A 19,015-nucleotide genomic window follows, 5' to 3' on the forward strand; every position below is an offset into this window, starting at 1 on the left:
TTAACATCCTTATAACTGTCTAAGTATGAAAATTGATTTGGTGCATGCTTTCTCAAGTGGTAAACCACAGTGTGTTTCCACTAGTCATAACATGAGGAGTTACCACGGGGACTTGATAATGTAAAGTCACAGGGAGAGTCGAGATGATGTCTGTACAAGGTTTTTGGTAGTTTTAATTAAAAAAATAAAAGCACTTTAAAAAGAAATGCTTTTTAAACTTTTAATTAATGTGTGTCTGTATGCACATATGTCTGTAGGTGCTTTTTTCTCATGTGAGAGCCTGTGGAGATCAGAGGTCATCTGGGGCCTTTTCTGATCACTCTCTACCTTATTTTTTTGTTTTGTTTGTTTTTGAGATAGTCTGTCATTGAACTGGATCTTACAGCGTTGGCTAGATTGATGAGCCAGTGAGCCCCGGGAATCTGCTCCTCTTTGCCTCCTCAGCCCCTGGGGTTAAGCCACCACCGCCGCCGCCACCACCACCACCGCGTGGTTTTTATGCAAGTGTTGGAGATCTGAATAAGTTCTTTACCTACTGAGCCATCTCTCCAGCCTAAATTGTTCTTAAAATCACATTTCAATTTTGAATGTGGTCTGTTGGCTCTATACTTGTAGAAGTGCAAGTATAAAATTGTGTTATGTCCTCACTGAGAATGTTTAGCAGTACCCTTCTCAAGAAAACTGTGTTTATGGTCTTTGAATCCTAGATTAGGAGCTAGAGAAAAATGTGAATCCAATCCTTTAGTAGCTTCAGGTTGAGTTCTAGAGCCTGAACTATATACATTAAAAATTAGTGTGGTTGTTCATTCTAGTAACTCTGAAAGCTGAGGTTGGAGGATTATGAATTCTAGGCTATCATAGAGTGTATTTCTACACCATGTTCCCTCAAAACAAAACAAAAACCAACCAAACATCAACAACAAAAAACCCACTGTTGTTGAGCTAGTTTGTACTTGTATGCTGTTAATTCAATGAGTAGTGAACTTCAGTTTCATCGTTGACTTTTAATGTAGAGGAGTGACTTTTCTGGGATTTTTCATGTTTACTGTTTTCTCATATTTTCAAAAAGTGGTAATAGTCTCTCTCAAAGGATCAAGTATAGGTGTGAAGTGTTCTGTGTAGTCCTTATGGGGAGAATCAGAGTATGCCTAGACTACTTCATAGAGAAACATTTGCTCAAAGAACCCAGAATCAACAAAAGTACAGTGGGATAGCATCTAGTGGTAGTAAAGTGCACTAACATGCCACGGCTTGAAGTGAAACCAGTGTCACTTGTCACCGTGGGGGCCTGTTTGTTTGTTTGTTGCTTTATTGACTGTAATTATGAGTTATCTGCCCATCATAGAAATAGTTGTTGAATTATTAGAGCTTCTCCGTCATCGTTCCTGGCTTCTAACCACTGGTAGATTCTGTGTGACATGTGCTTGAGTCCGCATGTTGGAGCCAATGGGTCTCTTGTTATACTCACAGACATGCTGCATAGATGGATGTTTCCAGATTGCTTACTAAATTGTGTGGAAATCTGGCTTCTTATATTAGAATCTGTACTTTTTAAAAAAACAAATTTCCTGATATTTTGGTGTGTACATTAAAATCTGGGATGTGACTATTTGGAATGCCTACACGTGCCGGGTTTGCTTCAGAGCTGTAGGGAGGATAGAGACATTCTCGGAGGAAGACCCTGGCTTCTCTACCTGAACTCCACAGGGATTTAGACGTGTGCTTCAGGAACATCCCCAGCTCCAGCCTCAGCCTCGGACTGAAGCACAGATTACAATCCCCAGTGTCTGTGACAGTAGTCACCTAGCTTGTTGCTCCAGTGTCCTCATTGCTTTGTCCCTTACTTCATGGGATGCCTCCTTATCCCATTTCTAGGCACATTTTGGATTGCTTAAAACACCTTTTATTGTTGCATGAGCCGGGCGTGGTGGCACACGCCTTTAATCCCAGCACTCGGGAGGCAGAGGCAGGCAGATCGCTGTGAGTTCGAGGCCAGCCTGGTCTACAAAGTGAGTCCAGGATGGCCAAGGCTACACAGAGAAAGAAACCCTGTCTCAAAAAACCAAAAAAAAAAAAAAGTTGTAGAGGAGTTTATTGAATGAATATGGGGGAGAAGGAAAGGGGACAGGGTTATCCTAGAGAGACAGAGACAGGAAGAGTAAGGAGAGAGAGAAGAGGGTAAGAGGGAGAGAGGTGTAGGGAGAGCTTGTTGTTGCCTCTTTATCCCATTTCTAGGCACATTTTGTATGTTGTTGTTATTGTTATAATATTCAGTTAAAATCAACTTCAAAATTCACTCATACAGCACCTCCTGGGCTCTGCCTGACCAGGCTCACAGTTCCATTTGGGAGCCCTGTAGCCCCCAGATACTGCTAACATACTAGTAGAGTTTGGGTTGGGGAGATAGAGCCTCTCTGCCTTGATCAGAGCATGCCCTCTGGTGTCTCTCAGCTTCTGAGGACAGCCACCTTTGAGAACGTGGGCACTCAGTCTTTCTGTTTGTTGTTATGCCCTGCATTGTGCACAGGGAAAGACTGATGAGGTGATACCTTCTACTTGGCAAAGATATGCGCAGATCTGAATGAATCTAGCACTGATTTTTCTGTAGCAATCTAAGAGTGAATAGAATGCCTAGCTTGCGTTTTGTCTTCTACCACGCTGACAGAGTGGGAAGTTTACTTCGTGTCAGTTTTGTTGAATTTCCAAATTGAGCCCAGTTTATTGAAAATGATTAGCTGGGCATGGTGGCGCATGCCTATAATCCCAGCACTTGGGAGGCAGAGGCAGACGGATCACTGCGAGTTCAAGGCCAGCCTGGTCTACAAAGCAAGTCCAGGGCAGCCAAGGCTAATGCAGAGAGACCTTGTCCCGAAAAACAAAGCAAAACAAAACAAAACAAACAAACAAACAAATGATTAGAGCCTGAAGTTGTCTGGTTAATTGAATGTTTTAAGTTAGCAACATATACTTCACAGGGGAAAGACTGTCTTGTCCCTATTTAAAGATCGATAGGCCAATCTTCTACAGAACTCATAATAAACTTGGCCTTATGTTTCCTAAGCTATGACTTTTTGCATTAGCTACAATGGAAAAGGAGTAGTGAGGCAGAGAAGGTATTGAGCATGCATTAGAAAAGGCAAACACATGCCAGAAACCATGCCTGTAATCTCAGTATTCAAGAAGTGAAATCAGGAGGATTGCCATGAACTTGAGGCCACCCTGGACTACCCTGTGCGTTACAGGCCAGCCATAGCTATGTAGCAAGATTGTGTCTTCCTTGCCCTCCAACAAACAGACCAGAATAACAGCCCCAAACTCCTCAAAGATGTATCTGGATTCAAGGATTTTAAAAGTTAGGTACATCTCCATGCTAGCTTGAGCTAGCATATCAGGACTCTTCAGGGTCCTAATGACATTCAAGGGGCTTGTGACATGTATCACAGCATTAAACTTCAGGAAGGGAAAAGTCCCAAGTAGATTGTTTTCAGTAACATGTTCACTTGATGAGTGCAGAGTTTTTTTGTCAGGGATGCAAGTAGGTGAGCTTTGCTGCCTTTAAGGCTCTTTTCATTTTTGTTCATCCTTGAGGTGCTCAGAGGGGTGGGAGGGGCAAGGGACAGATAGCTACAGATCCCCTGTACTGAGTGCACTTCACATGGCTCCATGTGGCAGATACAGAGTTAACTGACCCTAAGCCCTCCTAGTTAAGCCAGCCTTGTGTAGCAAGAGTAGGTGAAAAGTAGACTGAGTCCCAACTTCCAGTGATGTCCAGGAAAGATGAAGATGATCCAGCTCTCAAGCTATGGATGATTATTAGATTACTCTTGATTTTTCCCAGCAGGTCTTAGCTCAAGGAGTACATGGATTATGTGCTAGTCCCTGTATCAGGGAGCCTAGTAGGATGTAGTGTGAATACTGGAAGGATAAACACCTACAGATAAACAGGCCCGTTGGCCCCGTGGGGACTCAGGGAGGGATATGGCGCCCTGGTAGGTACTTCTGTATGACTCTGTCAGTCCATTGGCGCCCCCCCCCCCACTTGTAAGCTCCTGTAACCCTTAGACGTTTATGCTTTTCGTACAGTAGCATTGTTTGCAGCTCCTGTTGTATTTCTTTTTCTTGGTTCTGGATTGTTAAAGTGTCAAATTTCCAAAGTGTCTGCCTGTTTTCTGCTAGGTATATTTTATTGAAAAATAAAAATAATATTTATATTTATGAAATAGGTTTTGAGCATAAGCAGAAAATGGAGTGACCATGTCAACAACATCCATGAGACTGTTTATCTTATATGTGGCCCCAAGTTTAGGAATGGTATCCATCCTATGGTAGGCATTTTGTCTAAATAGATGCCACTTCAGGATGTGTAGGTGAAAGACTATAGTAGAATAATGTCATAAAGCCCAGCCATTGCATCTTCCCCTGGAAAGGGAGGGCCGCATAGACACTTTGTTTCTTCAAACCCCTGGGGAAATCCACTATGTTTTATTCTTTCTTCAGCCTGAAGTGGCAGAAAACTGACTGTTCTGGGCTTAGGTTGGGTGCTGGAGTAGCATGTGTAAGAGAAGACAGGATAGAAACGGGGTGGGAGTGAGGAAGGGAGAAGGAATATTTTGAAAGAGAAGCCTGTGAATTTTGTCATACAAGGGAACGCTGGGTAATTATTTTCTTTTTCTGTGTCATAACTCTTTTTGAAAAATTACCATGCTAGTTGAGGAAAATGATGAGTACATGCTTATGGTTTCGGGGACTATCAAACAGTATACTTTTAAAGACTCTTGTCAAGGTGAACCTTGGGAATTGCGTTTTATTTATAATGATGAGATGTTTGCTGTGTTTAAGTGTATCTAATGAGTGTTAATGAGTTTTAGATCTGACTGTCCTTATTAGAAAAGTTAATAGCATGGAATGGGTAATTACCATGATTTTTTTTTCCTTTTTACACATTACAGTTTAATTAAGTTGCCCTGCAGTTGTATATTATATTCGCATAAACGTTGTTATAAGAACATCACTAATTTAGCCAAGTGGGGGCGGCAGCGTTTTCTTTACTCCTAGCAGTCTGGAGGCAGAGGCAGATGGATCTCTGAGTTGAAGAACAGCCTGGTCTAAGATTTCCGGGATAGCCTAGGTTACAAAGAGAAACCCGAGGCGTGGGGGCAAATATTACTAATTGAATTACTAAAGGCTTTGTGACTGTTTTATGTGTCAAAAAGTCATATACCCACTTTATAAAGCATGCTTTTTAAATTTTACTTTTAACATGACTAAACTTCATACAAGTTTAAAAGAAAGGACCTCTTAAAGATAATAGTGTGACAGAAAGCCTCTGCCATACAGAAAAGTCATCAAGTGGATGGATTGTATGAGTGGGTAAATGGTTTAAACTTAAAATGATCAAAGAAAAAAGCATTACCGGTTATATTATTTCATGTCATAAAGTCCTTTGGGACGAGTTTATTATGAGAGCACTGCTTTTCCTTTCTAATTTCCTGGGGTTAGACATCCAGATGGGACAGCTGCTCTGCATGCTGCTTGTGGCTTTGGATCAGCTCTGTGAAGTGCATCTATCAGGGATAGCGAGGTGACACCTAAATAAATCTAAGCTCATATGGAATCTCCAAGCCTCATTCCATTTGTTAATTTTAGGCAAATCTGTCAATCAGTTAAGTATAATATAGCCCTGTATGGTGCTCTCCTGGACAAGAATTTATGAGAAGGTCATTATACAAGTGAGTTTAGAGAAATGCTGTTTTGTAATTTAGAGCATTTATTGATTAAAAAGTGTCCAATCAGGTTTCGCCTTTACTGTTTCTCTCAGTTTACAGAAGTGAGCACTAAAAGATAGGTGGACACCAGCTTGTAGGAGGCTCCTTCCTTCTCTTGAGGTAGCTGTTGACCCATTCAGAATCATGTGCCTTGTCATGCATTCGACACTCCTTGTAACTTACTTCATAGGTATCTCTACATTTTAATACATACTAATTTTTACTAAGTGGTCTCTTTTCACTTATTTCTGTTCTGTTGCTTTTAGACATAGAGGGTGAGTTTTCTTTAGCTTTTTGTTCCTTAACTACTGCTAGACCAAATAGCTCTGCTTCTTTCTTACTAGCTTTAATGCTTTATATACATGCCTAGAGTTTGAAAGGCTTATTTGCCTCAAATTATATACAAGTCACTTGTGGGCATCTCCCTTTTACTTACCTTTTTTTGCTTGTCTTTCTGTTTTTTGTTCTAGCCATCCTGGGATCTCCAGCTAGTGGAATTCAAAACACAATTGGTTCTGTTGGTGCAGGGCAACAGAATGCCACTTCTTTAAGTAACCCAAATCCCATAGACCCCAGTTCCATGCAGCGGGCCTATGCTGCTCTAGGACTCCCCTACATGAACCAGCCCCAGACTCAGCTGCAGCCTCAGGTTCCTGGCCAGCAACCAGCACAGCCTCCAGCCCACCAGCAGATGAGGACTCTCAATGCCCTAGGTAAGTCAGGGAGTACTCAAGAACTAATTTTCTCCAGATACACTGTAAAGGTGACAGTGCTTACCAAACCCAAGGTTGTTTTCAGTCGTGTTTTGACTTCAGATTCCTCGCTTTGGATCAACAAGCTTCTGGAGAAAACCTGAGGCATATATTTGTCGGGAAGATGGTACATGGTTGTAAAGAGAATATTTTCAAGTAAAGCAGTGCCCTATATGTACCACTTTGTCTAGACAGTTAATAAAGGACATCCTTGTGGCTCAGAATGCAGAATCCAACCTGAATGAACTCTTAAGTACATTACTTACTTAATAGGACATGGTAGGGTCCTGCCATCATTGGACGTGACCATGCACAATCAGGTTGGTTAGCAGTGGATTCTCAACAACTGCTGCCGTCTGTATCTAGGTACATCAGTACTTCCTTTGGCCACTCTAGCCCGTCACTTGCCATCTTTACACATTTGTTCATAATCAACACAAATTTTGTTAATTCCCCAATTCCTCGGTGTAGTTTTTTCCTCTGATTTTGGGGGCGGGGTTGGTTTTGGGTTTTTTTGTTTGTTTGTTTGTTTTTTCCTTTGTTGTTTAACCTCAGGCTCTTACTATGTGATTAATTCTGTCAACGAAGCTGTGACTAGTGGCACTATTTAGACTCAAAAGTGAGTCATTTAAAAATGGCCAGTTAAGGGGCTAGAGATGTAGGTCAGTGTTAAAACACTTACTTAGTATGCGTGACACCCCAAGTTTGATATTTACCAATGCTGAGGAGGTAAAAAGAGAGAGAGATGGACCAGTTAAAATCATCCCTATGTTACTTTTTGGAAAAGCACCTAAATGATTATTAGTAATGGCTGGGAGAATGGGTTAAAACCCTAACACCCAGGTTTTTAATCTACTTTTCTCTTGTTTGATGGTATAATTCATGAATTGTATTAAACTCTGAGTTACATATTTTTCTTTTAATAAGAAGATTATAGCCAAACTGGCTTTCTCTATTTTTTTCCCTAAACTTAAATTTTGTAAGTTTATTCTTTCACATGTAAGAAGAGCCCCAACACACAGGTGTGTGTCCGGCAGGTCAGTGTAGTTTTCTAGAATTTGACATTAATGAAACAGAAAGTTGAAAAGGCAACAAATGGGCAGTGATCCTTTTCTCAGAAGCCATAGGCATGAGCCAGGCTGTAGAGTACGAGTGGGAGGAGTCGGTAATGGGATTTGTTGACATTAGTTACCACTAACAAAACAACAAAGGTTCTGTCTTAGTGTATTTTGCTATCCTTCATATGAATTCTTTATGTGCTCACTTGCTTATCTATTGTAAGAACATGAAGTGCTTATAGGGTAGGGCTTGATTTCATTTCTTTGTCTTTAAAGGAAACAACCCAATGAGTATTCCAGCAGGAGGAATAACAGCAGATCAGCAGCCACCAAACTTGATTTCAGAATCAGCTCTTCCAACTTCCTTGGGGGCCACCAAGTAAGACCAAAGTTTCAGATAGCTCCTATCTGAAGTACAGTGGGCATAAGAACAGGTGAGGGGTATACAAAACCCTAGGCATATGGCAGAGAGACCATTTCATAAGGAGGTGAGGATGAATGTTATCTTTCTCTTTTCCTATTTTTGAGAGAGAGAGAGACAGACAGACAGACAGACAGACAGACAGACAGCATGCGTGTTGTGCAGATGCTCACAAAAGCCAGAGGAGGGTAATAGATTCCCTGGAGCTAGAGTGATAACGGGCAGCGATGAGCTACCCAATGTGGGTGCTAGAAACGGAAGTCTGGTCCTCTGAAGGACAAACAAGCACTCTTAATAGTGGGGCTCTCTCCAGCCTCTTTCTTTTTAAAATGATAAATGTAAAACAGAACCAATTAAACGGTTTGAATTGTGGTGGATATACGTTACTCTCTTATTAAACATTTTAAGTCACATGCTTGAAAAGATGGGGAGTGCATTTGATTCACTTGAGTGGCTGGATGAAATGTCCTTATTTTCTCTTCAGTCCACTGATGAATGATGGCTCAAACTCTGGTAACATTGGAAGCCTCAGCACGATACCTACAGCAGCACCTCCTTCCAGCACTGGGGTTCGAAAAGGCTGGCATGAACATGTGACTCAGGACCTGCGGAGCCATCTAGTTCATAAACTGTATGTAACCCTCATCAACCAGATTCACATTTTGTGGCTGAGGGTATTGTTGACTCTTTGTGGGTACATAGATTTGTTTGATTTTGTTTTTCATCTGCATGTCGAACCCCAGTTTACAGCTCAGAGCTGCACAGGGTCCATACGCACCACCCCCACTGCTCAGAGACCTAGGAAGTCTGGCTTTGCCAAACTGTGGTCCCCATTGTGTGGTGGCATCAGAGAGCATGGGGGCATGACTTGGAGCCCTTCCTTTTTGCTTTTGAGCTCAACTTTGTTCAATGACTTGAAACTAGTTATAGAGTTCCCTAAAAATTGTGGGAAATTTGGGTCTGATGAGTATAGATGGTATGACCATACATTCATTTTATATACAGGAAGTTAAGGTTTTTAAACTACCTGTCCTAAGTTGGAGTGAAGTTAAATCAATTATAGATGCTTCCTTATTTTGATCTGTTTATAATGAGTAGTTTCAAAATAGGAATTTGGAATCATATATTCTCAAAATGACCTAGCACATATTTGTCTTTGGTGTGTAGATGAGAAGCTAGTATTGTTTCCCATGTTCATATACAGAACAAAGAGAGATTTGGGTTCCTACAGGTAGCTGGCCATTCCTGTTTGTTTGGTTGTACAGGTTTGTTTGTTTAAGTTCTCATGCATCTACCATGAAAGCGGGTTGACAGACTGTATTGTCCTTTCAGTGTCCAAGCCATCTTCCCAACTCCTGACCCTGCAGCTCTGAAAGATCGCCGCATGGAGAACCTGGTTGCCTATGCTAAGAAAGTAGAGGGAGACATGTATGAGTCTGCTAACAGCAGGGTGAGCATATGGGTGGGAAATGTTATTTGTCTAGTTATCTGGAATTAGGAGAACCTGGGTGATCTAGGAGAGCCCTTAACTGTGAGGACCCTGACCAGAGACCTCTCTTTTGAAATACAATGTCATGGTATAGGAGCATAGAGGATCTAGAAAATCAACAGCTTTTTTTTTCCACAGTGGGTGTGTGTTCTTTAGGATTGTTGTATAATATATTAGTATAGCATAGTATAATATTTGTATCAAACCTCTTTGCCAGTGCACTTAAAATGTGGTCGGTGGTATAGTACCTGCTCAGTACACCAGGGCTCTGAGTTTGATTTCCAGCAAAATGTGAGTGAGTGAGTGAAAGAGTAAACAAAAGAATTCATTAGTTAGAACATACAAAATAAACTATTCATTCTTAAATTTTTCAATTCTTTAATATTTAATGTTATTGCTTTTTAGGATGAGTACTACCATTTATTAGCAGAGAAAATCTATAAAATACAAAAAGAACTAGAAGAAAAACGGAGGTCACGTTTACATAAGCAAGGCATCCTGGGTAACCAGCCAGCCTTACCAGCTCCTGGGGCTCAGCCCCCTGTGATCCCACCAGCTCAGTCTGTGAGACCTCCAAGTAAGGACTGCGTTTCTCTCTACCAGCCATTAGCCTGTTTAGTTTTCCTTCAGTCTCTAGGGCATATTTCTAAGAATATACAATTATATTTGCCAACAACCTGCACTTTGGAAGGTGTATGTATGCAGTGGCCCGTGGGGATATTGAGCTTCACTCATGAGAAGGCTTTTTTTGTTTTGTCTTTGTTTTTGTTCTTCCTCCTCCTGCTTCTCCTTTTTTAAAAGACAGGACTGCTCTATGTATCCCTGGCTGTTCTAGAACACAACTTGGAGATCTACCTGTCTTTGCCTCCCAAGTGCTAGGCTTAAAGACATGTGCCACTATTGGGGAGTGGGGGAGGGGGACGACTTAAAGGAGTGTGTTGTGTGCTTTTTAGACTTGAACATATTTCCTTTTGTTTTAATTTTTTAAAATTTCCTCTTATAGATGGGCCCCTGCCTCTGCCAGTTAATCGCATGCAGGTTTCTCAAGGTATTTAACTATTTATTGTCAGCCATATTTTAATTTAACATTCAATGGCAACAAAATTTTCCCTTGTTTTTCCCTTTTTGTGTTTATGTGATGTGTGTGTTTACTCTTTCTATTCCTTCTTTCTGATGAGAATATAGTCACCAAATAATATGAGTCTCTTGTGTTTAAAAATTTGGAAATTATCCAGGTGTAGTGGTGCACACCTTTAATCCTAGCACTCAGGAAGGAGAGGCAGGCAGAGTTCGAGGCCAGCCTGGTCTACAAAGGGAGTCCAGGACAGCCAAGGCTACACAGAGAAACCCTGTCTCGAAAACAGACAGACAAACAGAATTGGAAATTACAGGAGAGTTTTCCAACCAACTAGAAATATGGTTTTGGACTGACACACCCACCAAAACAGGGAAGACATTATTAGAAGACTACATAAAGAAACATATGAAAAGGAAGGAAAGAAACATAAAAGAAAGAAAAGGCCTTTTTAAATACTGAGCAGGAGAGTCTATGAGCCAGTCTGTGGCAAGCATTTGTGGGGGACTAAAAAGGCACAGTGCTGCTCCGGCCATCAGGACTGAAGCTGGCAAGTAGGCGCCATCCACTGGAGGCTGTGTGCAGAGCTCCATGCCTCGCTGGAGTAATTATGGCTGTTCAAACCATAAAATGCTTAATTCAAGATTCTGTGGTTATTTGGAATAGACAGGGCTTCAGGGTTTGTGGGTATCTGTAAGCTTTTCAGCTTCTGACATACTGACCCCTGAACAGCAGCATATTGCTCCTGGTTGGGAACATTATCCAAATGGTGAAGAAAGGTGGTATAGTACACAAAGCAGTTTGAGGGAGAAGGGTAAAGAATTTAAAGCAGAGACTGTGTTAACTGCATACTGAAACACACTGGATAAACGTTTCAAGAACTTGTTTGGATGGATTGGATTTGAGGGGTAGAGGGAAGTTAAGTGCTCGAGAAATTGATCCATAGCAACATGGCTGAATGTTGTTGCGGGAACGCGGGCATTGAGCAGGATAGGGAACCATTGCTGACTTTGGGTCTGACAAGGTAACTAGTTAGCTGCAGCGATAAGAAGAGACATTTTCTTAGTCATACTTGTCAGTACCCATGAATGTCGATGTCTTTTAGTGCTATTTCTTAGTCTCTGCACAAAATTGGCATGGAGGGCAGAGGAGCTTTTATGTTATAAGCTCCCTGGAAAGTCTTCTTGGGCTTTGTTGTAATTTGGCCATTTGAGGATGGCAGTTTTGGATAGTACTGAAAGTATAATAAAATCCTCTCTTGGTTTTAGCACTGGTAAGGCAAGGCCTCTCAGAAACTTCTTCAAGGATTCTGTTAGATTGCAGTGTTGGGTAGAGTAGCAGCTTGAGTTGGGATTTATTTAGAGCCCATAGTTTGCATAGTTTTATAGAAAGTTAGTGAGAATTAACCTCTGTAATCTGAAGACACTTCCCAACTAAGCCTTTGTCATTGATGTGGTATTTCTGCAAACTACTGGAGTCTGAGGGTGGCCCTTGGACACTTGCTATTAAAGATGCTTGCAAAATTGAGATGGTGTTTTGAGTCTTAGCACAGATTCTAACAATAGGATTTCTACCCAAGAAACTTGGAAGTCTGTAATAATGCAAGCCGATTGCTGCTAGGGTTGTTAAATGCACTCAGGTAGTCAGTCTGAGGAAATACCTCCTGTGTAGATGGGGCAACCTCATTCCTTCTCAAGGCCTCCATGTCTGCTTTGTTGCTTCCAAACTTTATGCACATTAGGGTTTTTTTTTGTTTTTGTTTTTGTTTTTTTTTTTTTTTTTGGTTTTTTGAGACAGGGTTTCTCTGTGTAGCCTTGGCTGTCCTGGACTCACTTTGTAGACCAGGCTGGCCTCGAACTCACAGCGATCCGCCTGCCTCTGCCTCCCGAGTGCTGGGATTAAAGGCATGCGCCACCACGCCCGGCTTATGCACATTAGTTTTGGTTTGTTCTAATCTGCCCTCGTGTCCTCATCCTACCCGAGCTCCCCCAACCTTCCCAACTACTGTTCCTGACAGATATGGACAGCTCCTACCATCTGCTCTGATTTGCTTGTGGGCTCTTCTCCATTGTCTGTTACCCATGTGTTCTGTCTTACTTGAAGTTTACTTTATGGGTATAATTCTTTGCTTGTGGATGCTTTTGTTAATGAATTATTATAACTGTTTATAGGGATGAATTCATTTAACCCAATGTCCCTGGGTAACGTCCAGTTGGCACAAGCACCGATGGGACCTCGTGCAGCCTCCCCCATGAACCACTCTGTCCAGATGAACAGCATGGCCTCAGTTCCGGGTTGTGTAAGTGCCTCTCCTCTCAGTCTTTTGCTCAGTAGAACGTTCTCTGAGCAAGGATCTTCCATTGTTACCTGAGAATTTTGGGTACTTATTTCTTTGGATTTAAGCTATGCTTTATTTCCTTCATCTCTCTTAAAACAAGCAAACAAGCATAACTATTGCTACAATGAGGATTATTTTACTGTTAATTATTTTTTATTGAATAACAAGTCTGTAGGAATTTGCTGTCAAATGTGGAACAGACAACCAACTGCTCATAGTCAGTGTCTGTTGACTTTATCTTATTCCCTCCTAAAATAGCCTTCAATAATTAAAGACTTGATTGAATTCTAACTTACAGCATGCTCTTGCTTGCCATTCAGAGAACAGGTCAGTGTTAACTTACTTAGGAGTTGTTGGAAGGGGGCTGGAAGATGGCTCAGCAGTTAAGAGCACTGGCTGCTCTTCCGGTGGTTCTGAATTTAATTCCCAGCACCCACATGGCAACTCACATCTCTCTAACTCCAGTTCCAGAGAATCCAGCACTCTCTTACAGACACATACATGCAGGCGAAATACCAATGCAAATTAAGTTTGTAAAAACAAGTTGTTTGAGAGGGCGCAGAAAAGTGCTTAGGAACTGAGAATTGCCTAGTCAGTGCTGGCCTTTAAAACCAAGATATACTAGTTTTTATGGCTTTGGGTCCCCATTGCACTGTACATCGTGAAGATGCTGGCCTATCACTTCTGCACTGTAACAGTCCTGGTTCTTGTCTTATAGATGGCCATTTCTCCTTCCCGGATGCCTCAGCCTCCAAACATGATGAGCACTCATGCCAACAACATGATGGCCCAGGCACCCACTCAGAACCAGTTTCTGCCACAGAACCAGTTCCCATCATCCAGTGGAGCAATGAGTGTAAACAGTGTGGGCATGGGGCAGCCAACAGCCCAGACAGCCGTTTCACAGGTACAACCAGTGGTGGAGCCTGGACAACCAGTATTTGTGTAGTCCCAGTCTCTGTGACAAGATCTTTGTTGTCTTATTTTATGGAAACTAGACTCTGTACAATTTTTCATTGTTTCCTACTTTGTCTTGTAAATTTTAATTTGTTTTAATTCTTCTTATTCCCTCTAGGTGAACTTCACACAAAAAGTAAAATGGATTGTGTGGTTTTGTTGTTTGGATTTTGGTTACTGTTTGTGTGTTTAGAATGCTAAACTGAATCTGAGAAATACTGGGACTTTAGGAAAGGGTGAATCCGTCTCAGTGACGTGTGTCTTCCTGCCCTTTTTGGGTGTCACAGGTCATGGGGGTAGTGACTATCTCTTCTCATTGAGCGAGCTTCAGTTAGTCAATTCAAGCTGGGTTTTCCGATCATCTTACTGCTTTCTCCCACTTTGGTTAAGTGGAGTGTGTCAAATGTCAGCTGCATACAAAGTTTTAAAAATAGGCCAAATTTTCTCAAAATATAAAATTCATGTCTTTTAAAACAATGAGGCAGTGCTGAATGAGTGGCTGAATATATTAGGTTTCCTCGGTAGTGACTAACTTTCTCTGTCAGGAAAGCAGCTCCTCTCCTTCCCCACAGTCTCTCCATGTAGCCCAGGCCACAGTCTTCCTATCTCAGCCATATGGCACAGTGATCAGCAGTAAACATTTTCTGTAAAAACCTGGACAGTGAATATGTTCATTTTTCTAGGCCTTAGTTTTAGCCTTAACTATTTAGCTTAAGCACATGGATGTTTATGGTTGTTACTCATAAAACTGTTTTTGGTGCCTTAGGTCAAACTTCTCTCAGGAACAGCAATAATTTGATTCATTTGTTGAAAGGTCAACAATTCTCAAGTGTCTCCCCAGTTGAATACTACTATACTGAAATGTTCTAGTGTCTCAACTCCCTTAAAAACAAAAACAAAGCCAGGCTCGGTAGTCCATGCCTTGATTTCAGCACTCAGGGAGGCAGAGGCAGATGGATCTCTCTGAGTTTGAGGCCAGCCTCATGTGCCAAGTGAATTCAGGACAGCCAAAGCTACACAGAGAAACCCTGTCTCAAAAATACAAAAACAAAACCAAACCCTTTTTCTGTGGTATAAGTTACAAGTTGATGTGATGAAACATGAAGTCAGTATAAACTAAGTAAATATGTGTCTAAGCCTTGAATATTGTAGTTGTACAAATCAAAGTATGAGAAGCATTTTGTGCTAACTTTATTACATGGAGTGGTGCATGCTATAAATGTTTAGTCTGTGAAGTTTTACAAATGAAACATCCTCATGAAACTAGCAGAACTAATTAAGAAACTATGATAAACTTTTCATATTTTTTTCAAGTCTCTTACATTTTCAATTGGGAAAAGTAGTTTTCACATGCTCTGTTCATTTCTTTTAGGGCCAGGTGCCTGGAGGTGCTCTTCCTAACCCGTTGAACATGCTGGCACCCCAGGCTAGCCAACTGCCTTGCCCACCAGTGACACAGTCACCGTTACACCCGACTCCACCTCCCGCTTCTACAGCTGCTGGCATGCCCTCTCTCCAACATCCAACGCCACCTGGGATGACACCTCCCCAGCCAGCAGCTCCCACTCAGCCTTCCACTCCTGTGTCATCTGGGCAGACTCCTACACCAACTCCTGGCTCAGTGCCCAGTGCTGCCCAGACACAGAGTACCCCCACGATCCAGGCAGCAGCACAGGCCCAGGTGACTCCACAGCCTCAAACCCCAGTGCAGCCACCATCTGTGGCTACCCCTCAGTCATCACAGCAGCAGCCAACACCTGTGCACACTCAGCCTCCTGGCACACCGGTGAGCCTCTTTCATTCTGTCATTTATCAAGCCAGGCTTACAAGATACCTTCCCATAAGAACGCCAGACACTCTAGGCAGAGGTGGACAGATCTTTTTGTTCTCGAGGCCAGCCAGAGCTACAAAGTACGTCCCTGTCTTTCACAAAAAAAAAGAAGGAGAAGAAAGAATATTCTGCCAAGATGCCGTAGCAACTTTCTATGATGCCAAAACGTGTGTGTGACTGTGACTCTGTGTGTGTGTGTGTGTGTGTGTGTACATACCCTAATGAAATTGCAGTGAGCTGTGATTCGTTGCCATTGTTGTCCCTAAAGGCATGGCTTATAGTTACCTTTGGTTAAAGCGGTTGAGTCACTGATATATCACAGCATGGACAGAACTATTAAACTGTATGTGCTACCATTGTTTTCCCTATATTCTGTTCTAGATTAGTATTCCCAGGCTTTGATAGTTTTTTACTTAGTCTTGTGCTGTACTGCAAACTTGGATAATCAGCCTTCCTTCAGAAGAGGAAACTTTTTTTTACTCATAACAAAACAACAGAGTGAGGCTTGTACCCTCTGTGGCTCTAAGCACCCCATTCCTCTCTGTAGGTATCATTGGAAGGATGGAAGGTATGTCCTGTATCATCCCAGGTCTGCTGGCTAGTGCATAGCAAAGTGCCTTTCTAGAAGTACGGAGATCATAGTATTGTTTTCTTTTAAATCTAATCATTAGATCCCCTCCTCCCAGATTGACATTTATTCCATTCTTAAATACTCAGGCTACTTATAGATTGACAAAATTAATCAAACAACAATTGCAAAGATAACATCATTTTGCTTTCTCCATAAGGACATATACTTATTCCTACTCTTCATTTTTATCTCTAAATAAGTTATTTCCCATCTTCAAACCAGGGTGTTGCAAACACTTGGAAAGCACGCTGCCACTGGCTGCCTCCTATGCCCTCAAAAATATTTCTTCTTAATTTTTGAGCTCGTTATTAGTTTATATAGAACTTCACTGGGTTACGCCTGTTAGGTGGTCATAGAGTGTTTGACCACTGTCCTGCCTTACACACAGGCTCACTCAATATTTTGCTTCCCATGGGTCATTATTTCCCCACCTCCCTGTAAATACTTGGATGTTTTGCCTCTCTCCGTAAGCCTGACTGATAATGAAGAGAAATAATGGTAAAATAATCCATTGAGAGAACAGAGAGAAAATAGCTTTCTGTCAGAATTTTTAAAACGCTGTTCTTCCAGCTCTGCGTTTTTGGGAAGAAGTAAATCGTGTCTCTGACAGACAGTGACTTCTTCTAGAACTCCTGTGCTTTAATGTTCCTAGTACATGCTTAGGTTGTATGTAGCAATAAAAACAGGAGACTGGGATTGGAAGACCCAAGAGTTGACGGCCATTTATATTATCTGCTTTACAGTGTGAATAATTTCGACTTCTTTGCAGCTTTCTCAGGCAGCAGCCAGCATTGATAATAGAGTCCCCACTCCCTCCTCTGTGACCAGTGCTGAAGCCAGTTCCCAGCAGCCAGGACCTGATGTACCCATGCTGGAAATGAAGACAGAAGTCCAGTCAGATGATGCTGAGCCCGATCCTGGTGAATCCAAGGGGGAACCTCGCTCTGAGGTACCTGGTACTCCCTAGGCATCAGTCCATGCTGTGTTTGGCAGCTTTACCTACAAATCCTCAGAACCTATCATGATGTTTGGATATTCATTTTAAATGTTTGAATTTTCCAGAATTTTGTTGATCTTCTTTATTCATGTTTGTTTCTGCAGAAAGGGTGGTAGATTCTTTTATTGACTTAGGTCAGAAGTTGAAATCAGTAGGCCAAGAGCTGAATCCAGCCTGTCAGTGTGTTTTTGTTCTGGCTGATCAATATTTTCAAAATCAGGAAGTTAGAAAACCTGATTTTTCTCAAAAGATGAGCAACTCTGTCATTAGTGCTCTTGACATTCCTTTATGGGAGGCAGGGTCCCACTTGACGTGGGTGGGACATGCGCTTCCCAGTTAGTCCAAGTCCCATGTCATACTCTTCATCTCAGAGCATGGGGTCTGAGGGGGGATCTTTGTTTCATTTTTCCAAGGAAATTTTATTTCCAAACAAGATGTACCAGTATTTTACTAAGCATGTAAATGTACTTTTATATTGGGAAAAAAAAAAACTTAATTAAAATTGTGCTTGCACCAGTGCTGTATAAAGTGACTCAAAGGACATTAGATATTTTGTTCCTTTTCCTAACCAGGGGCAGGAAGAATGATACAGGTACTTTGACTAAGGGAACACTCAGTAGTCTGTATGTGCAGAGCTGAACTGGGTTGCAGGAGTCTAGCAATCACCTGTCTTCCATGGCTTCTGTTTTTCTCAAGATGATGGAAGAGGATTTACAAGGATCTTCCCAAGTAAAAGAAGAAACAGATACAGCAGAGCAAAAGTCAGAACCAATGGAAGTAGAAGAAAAGAAACCCGAAGTAAAAGTAGAAGCAAAAGAGGAAGAAGAGAACAGTGCTAATGGTGCAGCCTCACAGTCAACATCCCCTTCCCAGCCACGAAAAAAAAGTAGGTCACATTTTCTGTAATGTATGGACTGCGGTGTGTCCACACCAAAGATTGAAAGCCGAGGCAGGAAATTGATGACAAATTCCCTTCTGTTCCTTGTCTGTCCTTCTCTAAGTTTTACCTCTGAGAATGGAGACAGTGGGGCCTGAAGAGGGAGAGAGAGAAATGACAGTAACAAACTGTGGCTCAGGGAACAGGCCTGAGTTTTCTTCTAAGATGAGATATTGCAGACTAGAGAGGCAGAGCTGAAATGCTTTTTGATTTTTGAGCAGGCTAAGGAATTGTAGGTTCTGCATTGCCAGGTAAAGAACTGATAAGGTATTCATGAAGGGATATGAATAAGAATGCTACAGTTGGAGGCAAATGATCACTGTCAGCATGTGTGTGTTATCAGCACGTGTGTACGTACTATAGGTTTCTGCAGATGGATTCAAGTAAAGGGCTATATAGCTGCTGTGACTTGGCATGGGATGGGGATATTAAGCTCCAGGTGTGTGAGGTTAGCTCAGGACAAGTAGAAATTGGCATACTCCAGTTAAGATGTGTCCACAGTTAGAAGCAATAGGGTGTTAGAAGATTGTCAAGAGACCCTTTCTTTAACAGGACTTTGGAAGTTCAGAGCTGCATGTGACAGAGACACATTTGAGAAAGAGTGCAGAGTATTTTGGTAGCTGAGGCAGTAAAGCTCCACAGTTAGGAAAGACACTTCCTTTGTAATTGAGGATGCCAGAGTTTTTGATTGTGTGAACTACCTTGTAAAATTGAAAATCATTTAATTTAATAAGTATGTTAAAGGTACTATTTTGCCACCTGGA

At 41.7% G+C, this 19,015-nt stretch overlaps 1 protein-coding gene across 1 annotated transcript in view; it reads left to right on the top strand.

Annotated features, from left to right (window-relative positions):
• The window catches only part of Crebbp (CREB binding protein), a 129,496-nt gene that overhangs the window by 80,898 nt on the left and 29,583 nt on the right, over positions 1 to 19,015 (top strand). The window contains exons 6-16 of the mRNA XM_051167579.1: positions 6,236 to 6,478; positions 7,852 to 7,954; positions 8,481 to 8,627; positions 9,329 to 9,446; positions 9,891 to 10,062; positions 10,489 to 10,533; positions 12,732 to 12,856; positions 13,617 to 13,805; positions 15,228 to 15,641; positions 17,087 to 17,266; positions 18,011 to 18,200. Of these exons, the coding sequence (XP_051023536.1) occupies positions 6,236 to 6,478; positions 7,852 to 7,954; positions 8,481 to 8,627; positions 9,329 to 9,446; positions 9,891 to 10,062; positions 10,489 to 10,533; positions 12,732 to 12,856; positions 13,617 to 13,805; positions 15,228 to 15,641; positions 17,087 to 17,266; positions 18,011 to 18,200 (1,926 nt within the window). The remainder of the gene's footprint in view (positions 1 to 6,235; positions 6,479 to 7,851; positions 7,955 to 8,480; positions 8,628 to 9,328; positions 9,447 to 9,890; positions 10,063 to 10,488; positions 10,534 to 12,731; positions 12,857 to 13,616; positions 13,806 to 15,227; positions 15,642 to 17,086; positions 17,267 to 18,010; positions 18,201 to 19,015) is intronic.

Source organism: Acomys russatus, chromosome 25, assembly GCF_903995435.1.
Source record: "Acomys russatus chromosome 25, mAcoRus1.1, whole genome shotgun sequence".
Classification (NCBI taxonomy): Eukaryota; Metazoa; Chordata; class Mammalia; order Rodentia; family Muridae; genus Acomys; species Acomys russatus.